Source organism: Grampus griseus (genome assembly GCF_964374135.1).
Source record: "Grampus griseus genome assembly, chromosome: 12".
NCBI classification, from domain to species: Eukaryota; Metazoa; Chordata; class Mammalia; order Artiodactyla; family Delphinidae; genus Grampus; species Grampus griseus.
In genome coordinates, this window is record NC_139006.1 from 16934061 (window position 1) to 16955321 (window position 21261).

General features: G+C 44.4%; 2 protein-coding genes across 4 annotated transcripts; one reads left to right on the top strand and one right to left on the bottom strand.

The window, feature by feature from the left end:
• Positions 1-1293: 1293 nt before the first annotated feature.
• On the bottom strand, positions 1294-13445 carry LOC309831304 (uncharacterized protein). Of its 3 annotated transcripts, XM_082668406.1 has the most exons (7): positions 13359-13445; positions 12332-12499; positions 10857-10952; positions 8312-8487; positions 4101-4208; positions 2444-2514; positions 1294-1705 (listed from the first exon to the last, which is right to left on the bottom strand). In XM_082668406.1, exons 3-7 carry the CDS (start codon positions 10871-10873, stop codon positions 1691-1693), a joined length of 387 nt encoding a protein of 128 aa, XP_082524532.1. In that variant the 5' UTR covers positions 10874-10952; positions 12332-12499; positions 13359-13445; the 3' UTR covers positions 1294-1690. The 3 variants fall into 3 exon arrangements, 1 of the variants encoding a protein (XP_082524532.1); XR_014297574.1 differs by lacking the exons at positions 2444-2514; positions 12332-12499 and having other exon boundaries at positions 8312-8446; positions 13359-13444; XR_014297575.1 differs by lacking the exons at positions 2444-2514; positions 13359-13445 and having other exon boundaries at positions 8312-8446; positions 12332-12474.
• Positions 13446-13694: 249 nt separating this feature from the next.
• Positions 13695-18917, top strand: LOC309830620 (uncharacterized protein C12orf76 homolog; the record flags this gene model as incomplete). The annotated part of the gene is made up of 2 exons (XM_082667244.1): positions 13695-13827; positions 17679-18917. 2 exons carry the CDS (start codon positions 13695-13697, stop codon positions 17762-17764), a joined length of 219 nt encoding a protein of 72 aa, XP_082523370.1. The 3' UTR covers positions 17765-18917.
• Between the last annotated feature and the right edge of the window lie 2344 nt (positions 18918-21261).

The window sequence follows — 21261 nt, forward strand, 5'->3', positions numbered from 1 at the left end:
TGCAGAGTAGTTTACTAGCCTTTCCACCGCTGATCTGACCAGTGACATCTTTCAGTCTAGCAGTTTCATCTTTTTGTTTTGTAGGGAAAAATACTGATGCCTACAGGACTATCAAATTCTATTAAAATACAATCTATTCCACACAAGATTCATGATCCAAAAGGAAACCCAAACCCTACTTTGTCTCATTTTATATTGACTTGAAACAACTCCCTTGACTTGTTAAGGCTTCGGAAGAAACCCAGACCCTATTTCCTCTGGCAGGTTTGACAGGGACGTGAGTGGCGAAGTTCCTATCCCACTGCTGAGTTCCTCTTTCCCCACCTCGCAACGCATAACCTCCCCTTCATCCTCCCAGGAAGGGAGCTCCTGACGCTCGGTCCCTGAAGGAGATCTCTGTCCAGTGTTTCATGCCCAGAACACAGAAACTAGGCCTGGCATTAGCGACGGTTCTGACTTTCCACACGACAATGGCACTTGCTACTCTTGGCAACATTTTCTGAAGCAAAATATGAGATCTCAGTTGGTGAAAGTTGGGCTGAATCTCTTCCTGGAGGCTCCCTTCTCAGATTCCTTCAGAACCGGGAGTGACATGTGGGTTCCCCCCGGGGCTCCAGCAAAAGGAAGGAACCCTGCCCCAGCACCATAGCCGAGATGGGGGAGGTTTAATGCTGAGACCGCCTGTAATCTAAAGGTTTGGGGGAAGAAGGGAAGAAGCAGGAATGAAGCATCATTGGGGGAAATATCCATTTAATACTAAAGTATCTGAGGGATCAAGGGCTGGGGTTACTGCATCTCAGGTCCAGCGAGCATCCCACACAAAGAGGCTTAGGAACAAGGATTAAAATCATAATTGATGCCAAACTCAAAGAATTTCAGTCTCTCCCAGGCAGCAGACGTGTGGGAGAAAGTGCAGAGGCTCTGGATCAAAGGCTCCAGACTGCCTCACCCAGTTCCCCACCCATGGGCTGTGCGACCCCCCATAATTCACCCACCTTCTCCAGCCTCTGTTTTCTCTTCTGTGAAATAAGGACAATGATGGCTGCTTTTCATTCACCACCAATCAAACTGCCTGAAGACACTATAAAGGGCTCGACGGAGGTGAGAATTATTAATAGAAGTTGTTATTGACTCAATCACAGTGATTCTGAAACACACTTTTGTCCACTTGGAACCCTATGAACATTTGCCTCGCTGGTGATGGGATTTTTCCCCTGAGCTTATTGAGGTATTCCTGCCATACAAGAACTGCACACATTTTAAGTGTACAATTTGATACATTTTGAAACAGATATAATCACATGAAACAGTAGCGATGGGATTTTTCATTTAGAAGCTGACACTGGCAGTTGCCTTGCTGGAGGCAATCTAGGGAAACACACACACAGACACACACATGTGCACATGCACACTCAGAATCACACCACCCAGATCACACAGACAACAGCCCACTGCTATGCACACAACCTGTCACCACTTAAAGGCAATGAAACTGCTTCTTGAAAAACGGCCATGGTTCTTTGCCTGGGAAATCAGCTTCTTTCATCACATCCTCAGCCCTTGTTCCCAGCAGGAATTCAGAATCAGGGTGGCTCTCCAGATGAAAGCCAGCAAACAAAGCCCACCTTCCTTATCATCAGCATTTTTTCCCCAAGCAAATGATTGATTCCAGAGTACGTACCATTTTCAGTTACCCTGAGGCCACCTGCAATTACAGAAAAGAAAACACTATGAGTATCAGATCACGCTGTGTGTTGTTGACATGGATCTTTTATCCAATCGGTGACTTTAGAAAAACAGATGGGAAACTGTCCAGTCAAATGTCCCAAAAGATACTATAGGAGACACTGGTGAAAATGGCACAAGCTTTTCCTGCACCATGAATCTTTCAAGTGCATATTGGTTGCCCCTTGCAAAATTCTTAATCCACTGAGGAAACATCTTTTTTTTTCTTTTTTTTTGGCTGTGTCCGGTCTTCGTTGCTGCACCCTGTATCTTTGCTGAGGCATGAGGGATTTTTCACTGTGGCACGCAGGCTCTTCTAGTTGAGGCGTGCAAGCTCAGTAGTTGTGGCACACAGGCTTAGTTGCCCCACGGCATGGGGGATCTTAGCTCCCTGACCAGGGGACCAGGGATCGAACCTGTGTCCCCTGCTTTGGAAGGCAGATTCTTTACCACTGGACCACCAGGGAAGTCCCCTGAGGAAACATTTCTGATGAAGAAAGGTCCCTGCGTGACCTATAAGCTGATGCGGCATTTCTGAATGGCTTCTTAAATCAGGGGTCACTGGGGAGAGACTCAACGCTCCCCGACAAGGCAACTATAAATCCCACCTTTAATGCACATGGTCAGATTTTCATATGTGAATTCAACCGAATTAAAAAAGAAAGAAAGAAACCAAGAAAGCAGCACTTCTATCTCAGACGAAGAAGGGTGAGCTTACCTTGGCATTAAATGGACTCTCTTCCTCTGCCCTGTCCCTGGGCAGCTCCTCCACCAGGCCCTCGGGGAGAGCTGGAAGGACGCAGAGTGACTGTCAGTCATTGGTGATGCTGTTCAGGAATCACTCAGGGAGGTTTGCTTGATGTGGACCCAGGGCCAGAGTGTACGGCAGCGACTGGTTAACAAGCAAGGACTGGGCATTAAGGGCCACCCTCCTTGGTGGATGAAGGAAGGCAAAGGAGAGGAGCAGGAAAGAAATGAGAAGCAGGGTCCAGGCTAATAACAAAGCCATATACTGAGTTCTTATTTGTCGCTGTTCCAGGGTATGAAGCTCACACCATCTGACACCTGCAGAACTTGCGGTGATAATATTATTGAATACACTAAAATACCCCTGATTCTTATATGCTTGGGGCCAGAGGCTGGGGAGTGACCCCAGCACTGACAGATGCCGACCTGCATCGTCTACATGGAGCCTCACACCTCTCAGAAGCTGTGGACTGACCAGGAGCGCCAGGCTCCTGATGTGCGTTCACACTCAGGACTCCGCCCAAGCTGGCTGTTAAATGCACCTAGAGTGCCCTGGGCTCCGTGCCCACTGAGAACACCTCCTGATGGTGGGCAGTGTCTGGGACCCCGTAGATGTACACAGATGCTGCGAAGCTCCTGCCCTGAGACGAATGACCCCGTGGCTGAGTGACAAGTGCAGGTCAGCGGTCTAGAGCACCAGCCACATGCCCGGGCTCCCACGTTGGCTCTTCCATGTAGGAGCTCCTGAGCTTGGGTCAATCGTCTCTGCACCTCAGTTTCTCTCCCAGGGGAGTGGAGATAGTAAGCCAATGCCCAGGCACAGCTGTGGGGAGGGTTGAACGAGACAATGTACATAAAGTGCGCAGTGGTGTTAGGACTTTCTTTGAGAAAGGTGACGCTTGTGATTGTGATGTGTTAAGTGGGACATATCTACTGGGGAAACACGTATTTTTAACCGTACGTATTGCCTACACAATCACAATCACATCACACAGACCCACACAAAGACAACCCTAAAGCCCCATGGGCACTGACCCACACCACCTCAAGGGAACAGAGCTGCTCCCAGGGGCTGCAGACCATGGCCATAGTTCTCTACCTGGAAACTCGGTCCTTACCCCACACCCATAATCCTCATCCCAGCAGGAAGCTGGAAATAGGGTGACTTTCTAGACTAAAACCAGCAAGAAAGCCCCACCTCCCTTTTCTTCTAGATTTTTCCTCAGCAAGTGAGTGATTCTAAAATATGTACCCTTGGGCTTCCCTGGTGGCGCAGTGATTAAGAATCCACCTGCCAATGCAGGGGACACGGGTTCGAGCCCTGGTCCGGGAAGATCCCACATGCCACAGAGCAACTAAACCCATGTGCCACAACTACTGAGCCTGCGCTCTAGAGCCCGTGAGCCACAATTACTGAGCCCACGTGCCACAACTACTGAAGCCCATTGGCCTAGAGCCTGTGCTCCGCAACAAGAGAAGCCACCGCAATGAGAAGCCCGCACACCGCAACAAAGAGTAGCCCCTGCTCGCTCCAACTAAAGAAAGCCCACGCGCAGCAACAAAGACCCAACACAGCCAAAAGTTAATTAATTAATTAATTAAAAAACAACAACAACAAAAAAATGTACCCTTTTTACTGGTTCTTGAGGCCAACTGCAAATACAGAAAAGACGACGCTATGAGGGTCAGATCATGCTGTATACTGCCTGCATAGTTCTTTTGTTCTCTTGGTGAGTCTAGAAAACCAAATGGGAAACAGCAGTTGACTCAAGGGAAACCAAAGCAAAACAGACCAAACCTCCTCACGCCAAAAGGCACTGGCTTTTCCTGGAGAACATGTCACTAAAGTCCATTTTAGTTGGCAATTACGTAATTCTTGTCCAAGGGGGAGAAATTGCTGCTGGTGGAAATGCTTGCTACCACAGAGTTCTGTAATTGACGCTACCATCTTTGAATGCCCTCCTGAATCACGTGTCAGTTGGTAAAAGACTCCTAAGTGACACTCTCCCCAGCATGGAAACTGTATATACCATCTATAATCTTCATTGTCAGATTTTAATACATGAATTCAATTGAACGTGAAATAAATGAACAAAGCAACGTAATGATCTCAGACAAAATCAAGCAACCCTGCCTTGGTGTTAGATAGGGTTTCTTCCTCTGCTCTGTCATGAGGGAGCTCCTCCAATAGGCCCTCAGGGAGGTTTGGCTGACTTGGGCAAGGAGACAGGCTGCATGGATGTGGTTGGTAAACAAGCATGGACAGAGCTGCCGCAGGGCCACCTGCCTGGTGGACAAAGGAAGGCAAAGGAGAGGAGCAGAGAAGATGGGAAAGACACAGCCCTTGGCTTTTCAGCAGAAGGAAACCTGTATCACTGTGAAATATTCAATTTACAAAACTATATGCTATCATTCATGACAGAGTCCCATCACTCATCCTGCCCGTTTTGAAGTCCAGTTAAATTACTGCTACATTTTTTTTTTTTTTTTTTTTTTACTGCTACATTTTTAACATCTTCCAAAAACCATTTCAGCCTCCATGGATCACATATGCTATTACCACATTTATCATCTGTTGTATAGAATTTTGCAAGTGATGAAAAGCAAACATTTATTGGGGGACTGGATTTAATTCCAGACAAAATATTCTATTATATTCATTCACTAACATTTTGTCATAAATACAATCAGTTATAGAAGTTTTGAAAATACTGACATCCTACTATTTAAAAAGGGCCACAAATAATAGATGATATTTTTGCTTCCAGTCTTCCTGTTCTGTACCATTTACGTGTATTCATTGGTTAGTGGCTGTCCATACTCATACTAGTCAGACAACTGTGAGAGAGTTTACTAATGAGTTCATCCTCCAACATGACCCCCACGGCAGGCAGCAATACCAGCATTCCTAGATCAGCTTGTGGGAGCTACAATGGGCAATAAGAACCTTGCGCTCTAAACGCTGAGGATCTGTGTTCTGACTGTGGATTACTGCTTTCTGTAATGGAGGTGCAGACATAAAGGCAGGCCACTATTGTTTCAAACCCCACCAGTTGAGTGGCTTCCAGGGTATTTAAGGGAAAGCATCTTTTTTTTTTTCCTCTCTTTCATTTTTTCCTTTCCCTTTTTGTGGGAGCCAGATATTTAAAGATTAGGATATTCAAAAGTAATCGTATGTATGGGAGAATTTAGAAAGTGACTGCACATCCCCAGAGAAAGACACAGCCTCAGAAAAGACCTGAGAAAACCTTAAGCTTATACCACAGAGTGATTCCAGCACAGAAACACCCTATAACAATTAAAACACACACACACACACAAAACAGCCAACACTGCGGAAGAGAAAGAATCAGATTTCCATAGATACCACATTATAAGATTCAAATGTCCAGTATTCAACAAAAAAAGTACAAGGCATAAGAAGAAACAAGAAAGTTTTTGTTTTTTTTTTTTGCGGTACGCGGGCCTCTCACTGTTGCGGCCTTTCCCGTTGCGGAGCACAGGCTCCGGACGCGCAGGCTCAGTGGCCATGGCTCACGGGCCCAGCCGCTCCGCGGCATGTGGGATCTTCCCGGACCGGGGCACGAACCTGTGTCCCCTGCATCGGCAGGCGGACTCTCAACCACTGCGCCACTAGGGAAGCCCAACAAGAAAGTATTTGTCTAAAAAAAACCCGACAAAAAACATCCTCAAGGAATACAATATGGCAGATTTACTACAAACTATCTTGAGATATTAAAAAAGCTGAACGGAGACATGGGCAAAGTCAGGAAATTGATTATGCAATTAAACTAGATATCACAGCAAAAAATATAGTAGGAAAATCCCCAAATACTTATAGATTGAACAATACACTTCTAAATAAAACATGGGTCGTAAAAAGTCTCAAGGGGCTTCCCTGGTGGTGCAGTGGTTGAGAATCTGCCTGCCAATGCAAGGGACACGGGTTCGAGCCCTGGTCTGGGAGGATCCCACATGCCGCGGAGCAACTGGGCCCGTGAGCCACAAACTACTGAGCCTGCTCGTCTGGAGCCTGCGCTCCGCAACAGGAGAGGCCGCGACAGTGAGAGGCCCGCGCACCGCGATGAAGAGTGGCCCTTGCTCGCCGCAACTAGAGAAAGCCCTCGCACAGAAACGAAGACCTGACACACACACCCCCCAAAAAAACAAAAAGTCTCAAGAGAAAATTGTAAAATATTTTGAACCAAATGAAATGCAAATACAGTTTGTCAAAATGTATGGAAACACTGCCCTAAGAGGGAAATTTATAGAATTAAATGCAACATAATGGAAAATAAGATATAAAATTAATCATTAAGCTTCCATCTTAGAAAGCTAAACAAAGACATATAATATAAAGTGAGCAAAGAAATAATAAAAATTATTGCAAAAATCACTGAAATTGAAAACAAAAAATCAAAAGAGAATATCAATGAAACCAAAGCTGGCTCTTTGCAAAGAACAATAAAATTCATGAACCTCTAGCTGGGCTGTCCATAAAATTTTTAAAAAAAGAAAAAAGAAGACACAAATTACTAATATGAGAAATGAAAGAGGGAGTGATCATTACTGAGCCTACGGACATTTAAACGTTAACAAAGGAATATTTTGAACAACTCTAAGCCCACAAATTTGGCAGCTTAAATGAACTGAACTAATTCCTTGAAAGACATAAACTACCAAAACCCACACAAGGAGAAATAGATAAGCTGAATAGACCTATTTCTACCAAAGAAATTAAATCAATAATGAGTTATCTCCCCCAAATAAGAAAACACCAGGCCCTGATGATTTCACTGGTGAATTCTACCAAATTCTTACAAAGCAAACCATGCTTTTACTATATATTCCAGAAATCACACTCTTAGGTATTAATCCAGTTAAGCTGAAAAATTATGTGCACACAAAAACCTGCACGGGACATTTTATGGCAGCTTTATTCATGACTGCTAAATCAAGATACCTTCAATGGGTGGATAGGTTTTTTATTTTAAATAATTTTGATACAACCATGCAATGAGTTATTATCCAATAATTTTAAAGAGAGAAGAAGAGCTATCAAGCCATGGAAAAACATGGAAGAAACTTAAATGTATATTACAAAGTGAAAGAAGTCAGTCTGAAAAATCTACATGCTCTGTGATTCCGACTATTCTGGAAAAGGCAAAAATATAGAGACAGTATTGGAAAGGGAAGAGGGATTAATAGCTGAAACACAGGGGCAGTGAAACTATTCTGTATGACACTGTAGTGGTGAATAAAGACATTATGCATTTGTCAAAAACTATAGAAACATATAACACAAAGAGTAAACCTTAATGTAAACTATGGACTTTAGTTAATAATAATATATCAATACTGGTTCATTAATAGTAACAGATATACCACACTAATGTAAGATGTTGATAATAGGAGAAACTAGGGTGGGGGATGGGAGTATATGAGAACTTTCTCTATTATCTGCTCATTTTCTATGTTAATCTAAAACTGTCCTAAATACTAAAATCTATTAATTAAAAAAATAATCTGAAAAAAAAAATCTGGCTGCACCATTCCATGGAAAGACCTACTTCTGCTAATGTTCAGCAATCAGCTAATACCCAAACATTAGCTAAGACCTTGTTTACTATTAAATGTAAACCAAACCTGAGTTGTAAATGCATCTTTACTTCTCTGGTCATAGCACCAATTACTGACTTAGTATATCTAAATTTTCACACATGGGAAAAAAGAAAAGAATATGGCTTAGCATTTCTATACTTTTCTCTTACATATAGTACACTGAATAAACTTCAATCATTATTCTTCAATCTACTTAATGACTTAATTTCCAAAGTACCTTCAATTGACTCATTTGTAGGGTGCACTTTGGGGTATGGCAGGATGCCCATTTTTCTGACCCACTTCTGGGGGTGAGGTGCATATCTTCTTGAATGAGGATCAAATTTTCTTCTTGTATCCATCAGGCCAGATTCTGGGAAATGCTTCACAACAAAGAGAGTGGCTGACACCTTGCTAGCAGAAGAGCACAGGAAAATTAGTGATAACTTATTCACAGTTCAAATTTTGATCCCATTATTCACCAGCTGCCTAGCAGAGCCTCCTGAATCAAAGTTGGGCTTTAGGAAGATCTTGCAGTTTGGCGTGCACTTAAAACACCCAAGAGACAGACTGCATGGGCAAATACCTTTATTTAGATGGGGCAATATAGGAAGGCAGCACAGTATAGACTGAGAGCATGGGTGCTGGTGCCTGATCATCTGTGTTCAAATCCCACTAGAAGCTGCATGAACCTAGGAAGATTATGTACCCTTCTGTGTCTGAGTTCTCTGCACTGTCCTTAAATAGAACCTATAGCATCATAGTATGAGGCGTGAAATGATTAAATACAAGGAAAGATTAAGAAAGAGTACTTCAGAAATCCTCTTTAAGTGTTTGATCATTAAATGTCTGGAAGAATAAGTTAGAATCTAGGTAGGGCTGCCTCCAGAGAGAGGACTTGGATGGCTATAGGACAGGGAAGGGTGGATGTTTACTTTTCATCCTTTACGTGGGAAGGGCACTTTACAGCTCATGGAGAATATCTGTTATCATCTCCTGTGATCCCCAGGTCAGCCCTGTGGAATGGGCAGTGCAGGAGCTGTAAAACCCACATTCTGTAGTTCACAGTACTGAAATTTAGAGATTTTAAGTGCCTCGTCCAGTCACATGATGTACAATGGAATTGGGACAGGAATGTAGTTGGTTCCTTGAGAACAGAGATCCCTGAACCCCTAAGACTTCTAGATTTCGCCCTATATACAAATCAAGGGCTCCTCTCCCTCTTTTTTTTCCAAAATACCCTGCTCCAGGGTTTCTGTGGGAGAGAGTTGATGCCCTGGAAGAGATCCTGAGCTACAAGAAGGGCTTAAACCCTGACCCAGCCTCCTGCCTCTAAGTTTCAACTCCTGACCCCAAACATGGCAGATTCCTCCAAACAGAGCCCCTCTGAAGGACAAGGGGAAGTATTACAACCATGTGTCCATCCTCCCCCAGCATCTTCCCACTGTCAGCTGTCTCACATTGAGCCTTCCTGATGACCAGTGTGGACTACCCTGAATGACCAGTGGTCTGTTTGGCCCCCAAGCTGGCTCGGAACTCAGGACATTCCAAACCAACTGTCACATGACAGCTCTGCCAAGAATTAACTTCCTTTCAACGGACCAATCCTGGATGAGCAGTTCATGTGACTTAACTGGGAAAGTGGGCATCTAGGCTGGTGCATTGGTAATTTAATGAATTGAGTCTGTGACCCTCAGTGTTTCACTGACTATTGATGTGAGCAACTCTCTGAGCAGCCTGGCTGGGGAGGGGCCCCGGCTGCACTGGCTCTGAGTGCACACCTTTTCTGCTCATCCTTCCTCACCAGAATCCAGGCCCTACAAGCTTCTCATCGTCCCTAGATCCTGCAGTAGCAGAGGACAGGCTCCCATCTCCTCCTAAAGGGACCGCTCCATAGCCCCATCCTAGAGATCCTACCCCAGGACTTTCTCTGAGGATGACCCAGGCCCTCCTAACCTCGGTCACCAAATGTTCATTCCACTAACCTGATGGCGTGACTGTCTCTTCTCTCCACTCTCCCAGGAAGCATCCAAACACCCAGTGATCCTTATGGAAATCCTGCCATGAAATCCCAGTTTTCTTTCCTTTCTAAAAATCTCTGAATCTAGGCTGCTAATAATTGGTATTGGATTTTGGCATCACCATTCAGAAGAGTTTGACCTGTAATTCCCCTTTCCTGCAATGTCTATTGCTAAGATGGTATCAAAATTCTCCTGATCTGATAAAAACAGTATGGGTGTGGTTCCTCTAAATCTCTTCTCTGGAAGATTGTGTTCAAGACTGGCATTATTCCTATCTTAAATATTCGGAAGAATTCAGAGGAAGACACCAGGGCCAGAAGTTTGCTTTGTGAGAAAAATATTCTCGGTATTTTTTTTTATTTGATGGCTGCTTTACATATTATATGGTGCACAGATATTAAGTATACAACTTGATGACTTCTTAGAAACATAAATGTGTGTACTGCCAACATCCAAATCAATATAAAGAATTTCTGAAACACCTAGACAGCATTGTTTTTGCTATTTCCCAGTCAGCAACCCCCCAAAGGAACCCAATGTTCTGACTATGACCACTATACTTTATATTTCTCTGCTTTCAACATCAAATAAATGGAAACACAAGTATGAACACCTTTGTATCTGGCTGAATATTATGTCTGAATAGTACTGGAATTCATCGATGTTGTTATGAGAAGCAAGAATTTATTCTGAATTGCTGTCTCAGTATATAACATTGTACGTATAAGCACAGTAAGTTTACTTCCTCTACGTCTTACATACCCTGTGTCGTTTCTCATGGTGGTTACTCAGAACAATGCAGGATGAATGATTCTGTACAGGCCTCCAGGTGGACATAAGCATGTCTCCTTCATGTGTCTGAGGGAGAGAAGCCAGTCAAAAAATATATATAACATATCGTATGATTCCATTTATATGAAATGTCCAGATTAGGCAAATCCATAGACACAGAACATAGATTAATGGTTGCCTGGAACTAGGGGGAGAGGAGAATGTTTCCTGTTGATTGAAAGTGTTTAGTGACATGGGCTTCCCTGGTGGCACAGTGGTTAAGAATCCACCTGCCAATGCAGGGGACACGGGTTCAAGGCCTGGTCTGGGAAGATCCTACATGCCGCATAGCAACTAAGCCCGCGCCCCGCAACTACTGAAGCCCGCAACTCCTGAAGCCCTCAACTACTGAAGCCCGCGTGCCTAGAGCCCATGCTCTGCAACAAGAGAAGCCACCACAACGAGAAGCCCGGCAGCACAACAAAGAGCAGCCCCTGCTCTCTGCAACTAGAGAAAGCTCACGCACAGCAACGAAGACCCAACGCAGCCAAAAAAAAAAATTAAAATAAATTTATTTTTAAAAAAAGTGTTTAGTCCCAGATTCCAAATGGTTTACTAGTTTTAGGAGTTAGTTCCTGAGTCTTAACACTAACTTTGGAAGGTCATTTATGTTCCTTTACACAGAAATCCCCCTGGCCAGGAACATAGTTCTCTGGAATAGAATTGTGACTCAGTGTCATCAAACAAACAAAAATAGATGCAACTTTCAAAGTGCTTGAAGTAGATGTACTCAAAATGACGGAGGGCAAAAGTTGCCAAGTCGATGGTTTTAAAATTAGAATGTTGATGAAGCTAAATTTCACCTTGTCTCAGGACACAGGAGCATAAACATGATTCTGTTTGAGGAAAATGAAAAAGGCAACCTTGATTAACAATAAAAAGGAAAAATGGTACAGGAGAGGACAGCTGCTTCCCTGCTCTAAATGTAGGTGAAAATATACATTTTGCAGCTGTATTTTAAACATATAAGTTTCTTGGAAGCCAGTCTCTTGTCCTTATTTGACACTCTACTTCTCCTGGGGTTTTAACATTTTGAAAATGCAATCTCAAGTGCCCAAGTAAGAAAAATGGTCTAAAAGGACATGAAGGTCATATGTGGAATTCCTGTTTCATGTCAACATGCACTGAAATGAATTAAGGACATGAGAGGGAGGAGGTGAGAGCAAAGATGGCTGGGTCCTACTTTAGCTGAAAGGACAGGTCAACAATTGAGACAGTCACTCTCTTTGCTAAAATAGTTGGGATACTTCTTGTTCAACTCAGGTTTCTGCAGGTCTACCAGGTCAGGATCCTTTGGGGTGAAAATCACAGCCACCTGACTCAACAAAGAAACTAAAGCAAAAAAAGAAAGGAAGGAGGGAAGGAAGGAAGGAAGGGAAGAAGGAAGAAAGAAGAAAGAAATTTACTGGGTCAAGTGACTGCAAAGTCTAGCCCAGGTGTCTGGGGCTAGATGCTCAGTGTCATCAGACTTCATTTCCATCTCTGCAATCATCTCAGAGCTCCTTTCTTGTGTGTTGGTTTCATCGTCTCAGCGAATGGTAAAATACGCAGAACAATACCTAGGTCAACAATACCTTGACCCAGGTATTATTCTGTGCAGCATTGGGCCAAACACTTAACTAAGCTGTTTCCTCATTTATTCAGCCAACATTCATGGAACATAATATGCTACTCTTCCAGGCTATGAAACAACAGTGCACAAGAACAAATCTCTGCCCTCATGGACCTTACATTCTAGGATGATAGCAGGTACCCAGTGCCAACTAAAAATTGTCTCTCGCCATCTGCCTCTACGAGGATGACGTCACTAGCCACTGCAGTCACTGACCTTCAACACACCCTGAAAGGAGTTCAGGGAAGAGATCAGGAATGTGGCACTCTGTGCTCTGGGAAAAACTGGCAGAACAGGCCTTCAGGTAGTTAGATCTTTTTCAGGAGAAGGCTTTATGAGCCCAATTTCTTGCATCTTAAATCTAGGAAAGCACTAAAATCATTGACAGAGACATCTGTTCCTCGTGACTGGCAGCAACCTTCTGCCAAAACGTGTGCTTGATTGCACCTATCCCCCTTCACTAAAATCATATATATAGCAAACTGCCCCCCCACCTCTTCAGAGCAGGTCCTCATTTTGCCACAAATAAAACTTAACTCACAACTCTCACCTTGTGATTTCTTTTTTCTCCAGTCAACATCACAAAATAACAAAATGTAGGTTAAATGTATAGGGTAAATGGGGAGAAGTTAAGAGGGGATGAAAGAGGCAAAAGAGTAGGGAGTGTATATATCGAGGGAGTGGAAGGGCTGCAATTTCAGCAAAAGATGTCCAGGTAAACACTCCCTGAGAAGGTGGCATTTGTAAGATAGGAATACAGTGTCTATTTCTCAGGCCTGTGGTGGAGATTTAGTAAGAAAATACACGGATTTGTAAAATACCTTCGATAGGTCCAAAATGGACGTAAGAAACCTCTCTGCAAAGAGGCCCGCCTAGAACTCTATGAAAGAGGGAAACTTTGGTCGGGGCGGAACTGGGATCGAGGGGACGTTGCCGCGACGGAACGGTGATCCCCCTGAAAATTGGCCCGGGCGGAAACGTTGGTCCTGGAGGAACGTGGATCCGGGAGGAAGCTTGGTGAGGGCCGAACTCTGGCCGGGACGTACAGTTACCCTGGCAACGACGCGCGCCCGGTGCGACGGAAGGCGGTGCGCGAGAGGTAACCGGGGCGGGGCTTCCGGCGGAAGTGGGTAGCTCTCCACTGCTGGGTAGGCAAGATGTTGCGTCCAGGTTGGCGGTGGCTTTGCCTCGGACTGTGCAGCCTCCTGCTGGGACAGGCGGAGGCCCCGAGCCCCGTGGAGCCGCCGGAGCGGAGCCGGCCGTATGCGGTGCTGCGTGGGCAGAACCTGGGTGAGCGGCCGTGGGCGGGCGGGCGGCGGGGTCGGGTCTGCGCTTTTGCAGTTCCAGGCAGCCGGAGCTTCGCACGCGCGGGTGGACGGCGGGGGCCGTGTGGGGGCAGGCGGTGCAGGTGCGACCCTCTCTCTCCGAAGGCCTGGGACAGAGGCCTGAGCTGCGGTTCAGCGGAAGGCCTGGTCCTCGGTGGGCTTGATACATGCTGGTTGCATGAATGACCCGGGTCACAATCTGGGTCCCCTCCTCTGTGGCTGTGTGGGCCCAAGCTAGGCAATACGGCGCATGATATGTACCCCATCCCTTCTTCTTTTCTAATGGAACTAATAGTCATAGTCATGATGATAACTGGCATTTGTTGAGCATTTCCTATATACCGTGTTGTACTAAGCACTTTGCGTACGTGAGTTTATTTCAGCCTCACAGTAAGTTAATCAGAAAGGTACGGTTTTCAGCCCTGTTTACAGGTAAGGGAAGTGAAACTCAGAGGTGAAGTTCTTTGTCCAAGGTTACACAGCTAGGAAGTGGTGGAGGCCAGTAGGAGAACCTAAGTTTTGTGGGGCTTGAAACATACCTTTTGGGAGGATGTTATCAGCATGCACATATATATACACACATACATACATACATATGGGCGTACATGGCTTTGGAAGGGGACCTGGAGCTTAAAGCTTGGCAAACTTCACAATAACTCTGAATCTTGTTCTGCCCAAATCCTTTCTTTGCGCTGAACGTCATTGGTATGTCTGTATATCTGCAAAGCTGCTACATAGTATTGTTTCTGGATTACCTTGACTCTCCATGAACTCATTGTCATGTATTGACCACTTAACTGTGTCCGTAGCACTCTGCTAAGTGGTTTCCATACATTATCCTGCTTAATCCTTCAGAACAGGATTTCTCAACCTAGGTACTACTGACATATTGGACCAGATGATTCTTTGTTAGGGGGTGGGGAACATACTATTGTGAGCACACACTGTTCTGAGCACTGTAAGATGTTTAGCAGCGTCCCCAGCCTTTACCCACTAGATGCCAGTAGCACACCCCACTCGCGGTCCAGATAATCAAAATGTCTCTCGACATTTGCCAAATGGATTTTGCCACTGGGGCAAAATCCCGCTGGTTGAGAACAGTACTATTCAAAGTGTGGTGGCAGAGCAGTGAAGTCTGCAAACTATTTGTTATCTGCAAAGAGATGTCTTACAGCATTTGAGATTGTTTAGAAATTTAACGGTTTGACATTGTTGCAACATCCAAGCAACTTGAAACCACTTCTAGGTCCCTAACCCGGAATGCTTTCTAGGTAGAGGGAGCTGCTGATTAGTCATACACAGTAGGGCTAGGTAGTGGCCTGGGACAGACTAAAAGTTACAAAAACTAGTCCTTTACCACAGCTTTGTTTGAGAAACACTGCCCTAGACCATTCTGTGCAGTGGGTATTTTTATCTCCATTTTTAAAGAAGAGGAAACAGACACAGAGAGACTGTAACTTCTGTAAGGTCACGTAGCCTGTAAGTGTAGACAGGAACCCAGACAGTCTAACCCCAAACCCTGCGTTCTTGACCACTGTGCTGCACTGCCTGTCTTGGTGGTAATAATGGCTTTCATTTATCATGTGCTTATTATCTGTCCGGCACTGGGTTGAGCGCTTTTCATAAAAAATATGAAAAAATTTTTGAGCTCTAAAATGAGATTTATTTGAATAAGATACAGTTGACAGATAAAACAGTAATGATGTGGATATGCTTTTCTAATTTTCCAATATTTTGGTTGGTTGACAAACAAATGTCACAGAAGTATTCCAAATAAGAGTTGGAACTGCCAGGAATATTGTAGAAAAAATGTTCACATCCAGTGAAAAGCTGGATCAAGTGTCTTTTGGGACCCTTCCAAGGCTAAGATTTTCGGATTCTTTTAGAATATGCTGGCCACTTTAATTATTATACTTAAAACAATAGATTCCATGTGACAGTGTTAACTCAATCTTTAAAAAAAAATGCAGTATTAGAGTAGTTCCAAAACACTACAAAAACATTTCACTTGAAATTCATTATTTTAATGACATTGATATTTAGGCCTTGTGAGATGGGTTTCATTTGCCCCATGTTATAGGGTAGAGAATGAGGCTCGAAAAGGGGAAGTGACCATAAGGAAGGACCTAAGTAGTCTTAACGGTTCTGCGAGGGCCTGCCATTCAGGCAACTAAAGGGAGGGAGAAAAGATAATGATGAAGAGTGGGAGATCAAGGCCCAAAAGTATAGCTATTCCAGTGGATATCGTGTACCTAACAACTCTTGGTTTTAAGCTCATTTTTTGTATTTTTTAAGAAGACTTCCATTCTCCAATTCTAGTCCCCTGCATTCCTGCTTTGGAGGTTTTTGTTTTTGTTTTGTTTTTTTAGAGCCTTTCCAAAACGCAAAAAAATTGGTTTAAATGGAATAAGACAGCTTTAGGTCCAATTGTAGTCAGAGCCTTAGAAACTCATGGAATTCTGAACTTTAAAAATTAGGGCAGGGGCTTCCCTCGTGGCACAGTGGTTGAGAGTCCGCCTGCTGATGCAGGGGACACGGGTTCGTGCCCTGGTCCAGGAAGATCCCACATGCCGCGGAGTGGCTGGGCCCATGGGCCATGGCCACTGAGCCTGTGCGTCCGGGGCCTGTGCTCCGCAACAGGAGAGGCCACAACAGTGAGAGGCCCTCGTACTGAAAAAAAAAAATTAGGGCAGGGACTTCCCTGGTGGCACAGTGGGTGAGAATCCACATGCCAGTGCAGGGGACACGGGTTCAATCCCTGGTCTGGGAAGATCCCACATGCCATGGAGCAACTAATTAAAATAAATAAGTTTGTTTAAAAAAAAAATTAGGGCAGGTATTTAGGTAACAAGGGCTATTTTGAGATATGACATCTAACTCATGTAAGTCATAGATTTTGTTTAACAGAGATCTTTTTTTTAAATTTATTTTTTGCTCCATCGGGTCTTCGTTGCTGCGTGCAGGTTTTCTCTAGTTGTGGCGGGCAGGGGCTACTCTTCATTTCGGTGTGTGGGCTTCTTATCGTGGTGGCTTCTCTTGTTGAGGAGCACAGGCTCTAGGCACGTGTGCTTCAGTAGTTGCAGCACATAGGCTCAGTAGTTGTGGCATGCAGGCCCTAGAGTGCACTGGCTTAGTTGCCTTGTGGCACATGAGATCTTAGTTCCCTGACCGGGGATCGAACTCGCGTCCCCTGCATTGGAAGGCGGATTCTTAACCACTGGACCACCAGGGAAGTCCCAGAGGGATCTTATTTCCCGACTAAATCAGATCATGTCATTCTTTGCCTACAACCCTGTCTTTAAACTTAGAATAAAATCCATGTTTCCTTCATGGTCTACAAGGCTCTGCATGAACTGGCTCCAGCCTTCCTCTCTGGCTTCATTCCCCGCCTTTCTTCCTTCACTCCTTCCTCACAGCCACACTCGCCTCCTTCCTGTTCATTGACTTTCTGGCTTGTTCTGGCCTCAGGTGCTTTCATTAGCTGATCCTTGGGCATGCAGATCGCCACATGGCCGGCTCCTTCCTCCCATTAAGGCCCCAGTTTGTCTGTCCCCTCCTCACTTGCTTCCTCCATCACCACTCCCAGCACTCTCACATTACTGTCTTCCTCACGGCACTTAAAAGCTGTGTGAAATGCTGTCATTTACGTTCTCTCCTCACGTGCATGGCGACACCCCCAGAGAGGGTCTGTCATGGCTGCTTCCCCCACACCTGGCACAGTGCCTGGCACCAAGTGGCATTTGGCAGATCGTTGTAAGTGGACAACTTACAGAACCTGAAGCTGCCATTAGGAGGTAACCTGTTTTCCTTTTGCAGTGTTGATGGGAACTATTTTCAGCATCCTGCTGGTGACCGTGATCCTTATGGCATTTTGCGTCTACAAGCCGATTCGGCGCCGGTGATGGCCAAGCCAGCCCTCCCACGAGCCTTTGGGAGCAGAATAAGTCGTGTTGCACATGGGTCAGTGGAGAAGGTGGAATCAGAACTTAACTGCTTGGAAACGATCATCGGTCTGGACAGTTGGTAAATGCTGAATGATTCAGAAAAAACATCTAGCCATTACCTTATCCTAACACTGTAATGCAAGTATTTGGCCACTTGAGCCTGCTTCTCAGTGTTTCTTTTTATATCTGGCTGTACCTGTTGAAAGTAAGACCTGAAGCTCCAAGGTTCAGTGTAAAGTTGGAGTGTTCACGAGAAAGAAAACATGACTTTGTGAGTGATGTAAAATCCACACTGGAAAGGAATAATCATTAATGCTTGAAAATATTAAGAAGAGTAAGACTTAACATGTAGACATTCCCTGCTTAAGAACCATTTGGTCACAATGGGTTAAGAATCCCAAATGTTTTTAATTATCCCGAGTTGGCCTAGATGCCCCGTTTGCAAAGCAGTGTCAGCTGTGGGGAACACAGGCCGCCACTCCTCACTCTGCACGGAGCTCTGCACTCAGACGCCCCCACTGAAGTTGGGGTCACACCAGCTAGGCCTGTGACCACGGGCACCCTTGGGCTGGGAGGCACTGGGGGGGGCTGGAAGTGTTAGCACTTGGCCTATCTGAAAAAGAATTGGTCCCATTCAAACACGTTGATCTCCTTGTCCTGCACTTAAAGTCTTCCCAGCCCTTGGCCTAGAAGTCAGGGCAGCTTTTCTGATTCGGAATCTAAAAGAGACTCAGCAGGACCTCTTTTCCGCCCTGGGTGGGGAGGGGCTACAGAAGTGTGTGTTCACTGTGGCGGGTGGGTGTGTGTTTACACAGTTTAATTTCAACTTTGAAAATGCTGCTATTCACTTGCACTGTTGGTGAACTGGAATTTTCCCCCATGGAAATACTTTCGTACATACAGTATTTATTTTATTTTAAGGGTGCTGGGTTTAACTTTGTTGTTAAATTAAAATGCTTGTCTTGTTTGTGCTCCATTCAAGCACAGCACTGATTTTGTTTTTAACAACCGGCACTTAATGTGAAATAACTGATGTGGGATACAGTAACTGACTTAAGGATTTTGTTTGTAACCCTAACACTGAGTCACTGAAACGTGCTTTTGAGCAAAATGTCCATTAAAACTAAAGTAAAATCTTATGTGCTGTTTTATTCCTAGTAATTATTTTCCAGGCATTTAAAATGCAGGTAGGGGTGTGTGTGCGCGTGTGCACACACTTGAATCTGATTTAATCTCTTGAGGCACTGTGAAGTGGAATTTTAAATTAATATGTGAAATAACACTACTGCCCCAAGGCAAGCTATTGATTATTTCAGAAAACTGACTGTAAGTAATCTCTCAGGCTGGGCCAGGGGCCAGAAGACCTGGATTCTTGTCCCAGCTCCAGTTATAAACAGGCTTAACTTCTCTAGAGCTTCAGTTTCCTCATCTGTGAAACAGTGATATACACACTCTATCTTTCTTTATTATAGTGAGGATCAAATGATGTGAAAAGTAACACAGATGGAGGTGGGGTCACCACAGTTGGCCTGTGCCTTGGAAGCCCGTGGTTATTAACCAGAGGGAGGAGTGACTGGGATTCTGAGACTCTGGCATGGACAGAGTTAAGTCCCAGGAGCCCACATCCCCGCCTCATCTGGGATGCCATGTTTTGATATCTGCCTAAAAACTTACTGCCATTTTTAGAATTTTAAAAAGAAACGGTAAAAACTTGTCAGGCCCATAAACCTTGTGACCTGCCGTTTGCCCAGTAATCACCAGCCAGGTAACTGGATCATGTTCAGTTTTCTGAAACAATAGTTATTCCACATACAGATCCAAAACCCAGCCTGCATCATCATCCCAGTGTTACTGTCTGTTAAGTATGAGATTTCAGTCAAAAGTAGGACAAAGAATAACCTTTGTAGAAAAAAGCTTATTTCAGAGAAATGAGTAAAGATGACAACATCAATTCCAGGAGCGAGAGAGCAATAAACTGAAAACTTTTATGCACCAGAGGTTGACCAATTGCTATTTTCAAGTGGAATTATTCTCCTGATCTTCATCTTCAGGAGTGCAGAGGGGCAGTGGCTGAACCCTAGTTTTCCTAAACTGAACTGTAACAAGTCCCCTAACACATTCGACTAATTTACACCAATCATAAAAACAAGTTATTTTAGCAAACACTATCTTAACTTTCTTTAAAGTTGAGATTAAGAAGTCTGCAGGTGCTGCTTGAGAGTAGGGGCTTGGAGTCTTATTAGTGGATTACAGTTTTTCCCACAGGATCTCAATCTTATAGCCACACTCATTTCTAGACATGGGCCTAGCTTGGACTTTGAAATCCATCATTCACGGCACTGCAGCCATTTGAAGCTGCTGTAGTCCAACTCATCATCTTTGATGTCATCTGCGTTCAGGAGGAAACTGGGACCAAGCTGGTGGTTATGGTCTCTTTCCTGTCATTATTTAGAGCAGACTTTGCCCTGACACCTCTCATCCAGCGTGGTGTGATGGGCTTGTTTGTGTATCTTAGGAACTTTGTTACCCAGTCAGCCCACCACATCCGTGGATTCACCCAACCACAGATTAAAAATATTTGGGGAAAAAAACATTCCAGAAGGTTCTGAAAAGCAAAAGTTGAATTTGCCTCACACCAGCAACTATTTACATTAGCATTTACATTGTATTTATATCTATTTATATAATTTACATTGTATCACGTATGTGATCTAGAGATGATTTGAAATGTTCAGGAGGATACAGTAAGTTATATGCAAATACCATGACACTTTATAAGGGACTTGAGCATCCACAGGGTTTTGGTATCCATGGGGCATCCCAGAAACACGCCCCTGCAGACAGTGAGGGGGGACTGTACTTAATTCCCAGCACTGTCTTATGTGTGGAAGTTGCTCCATGAAAGTTTACTGCTGGTAATGGTCCACCCAAGCTTTAATAAACCCTGAAGATAAAGTTAGAAACTATTAGTTTAATGAAATAAGCCATAAGTATGGCTTGTCTTGACCTAAGAAGAGTAACAGTTTTCACAATGCTCAAAATATTGCTTATTTCCCGCCCACCCCACCCCACCCCAAAAAGCAAAGCAGATCCTTCACAACTTCTGGAAATACCAAGGCCTCATTTCCGGAACCCAAACATTTTTTACTGGTCACTGCCTTTTTTGTTTTATTACCAACATATTCAGGTGTACGGCAAGTCCAGGAGGCTGAATCATCACCTGAACTTCCAAGAAAGGAGACAGCAGATTTACTGAGATTAGAGAGATCTAATGTTGGCTTGGTTTCCAGCACTCCACAAGAGACAGTCCCTCTCCAGGGCTGCAGAGGTACTCAGAGCGGCCCAATGCTGGCTTTGGAGTTTCCATTTGAAAGGACTAGCGTGCGGGCCGTGTGGACCGTGTGACTTGGGCAGGACGCTGAGAGGACTGTGCCACCTTTGTCACGCATGAGCGA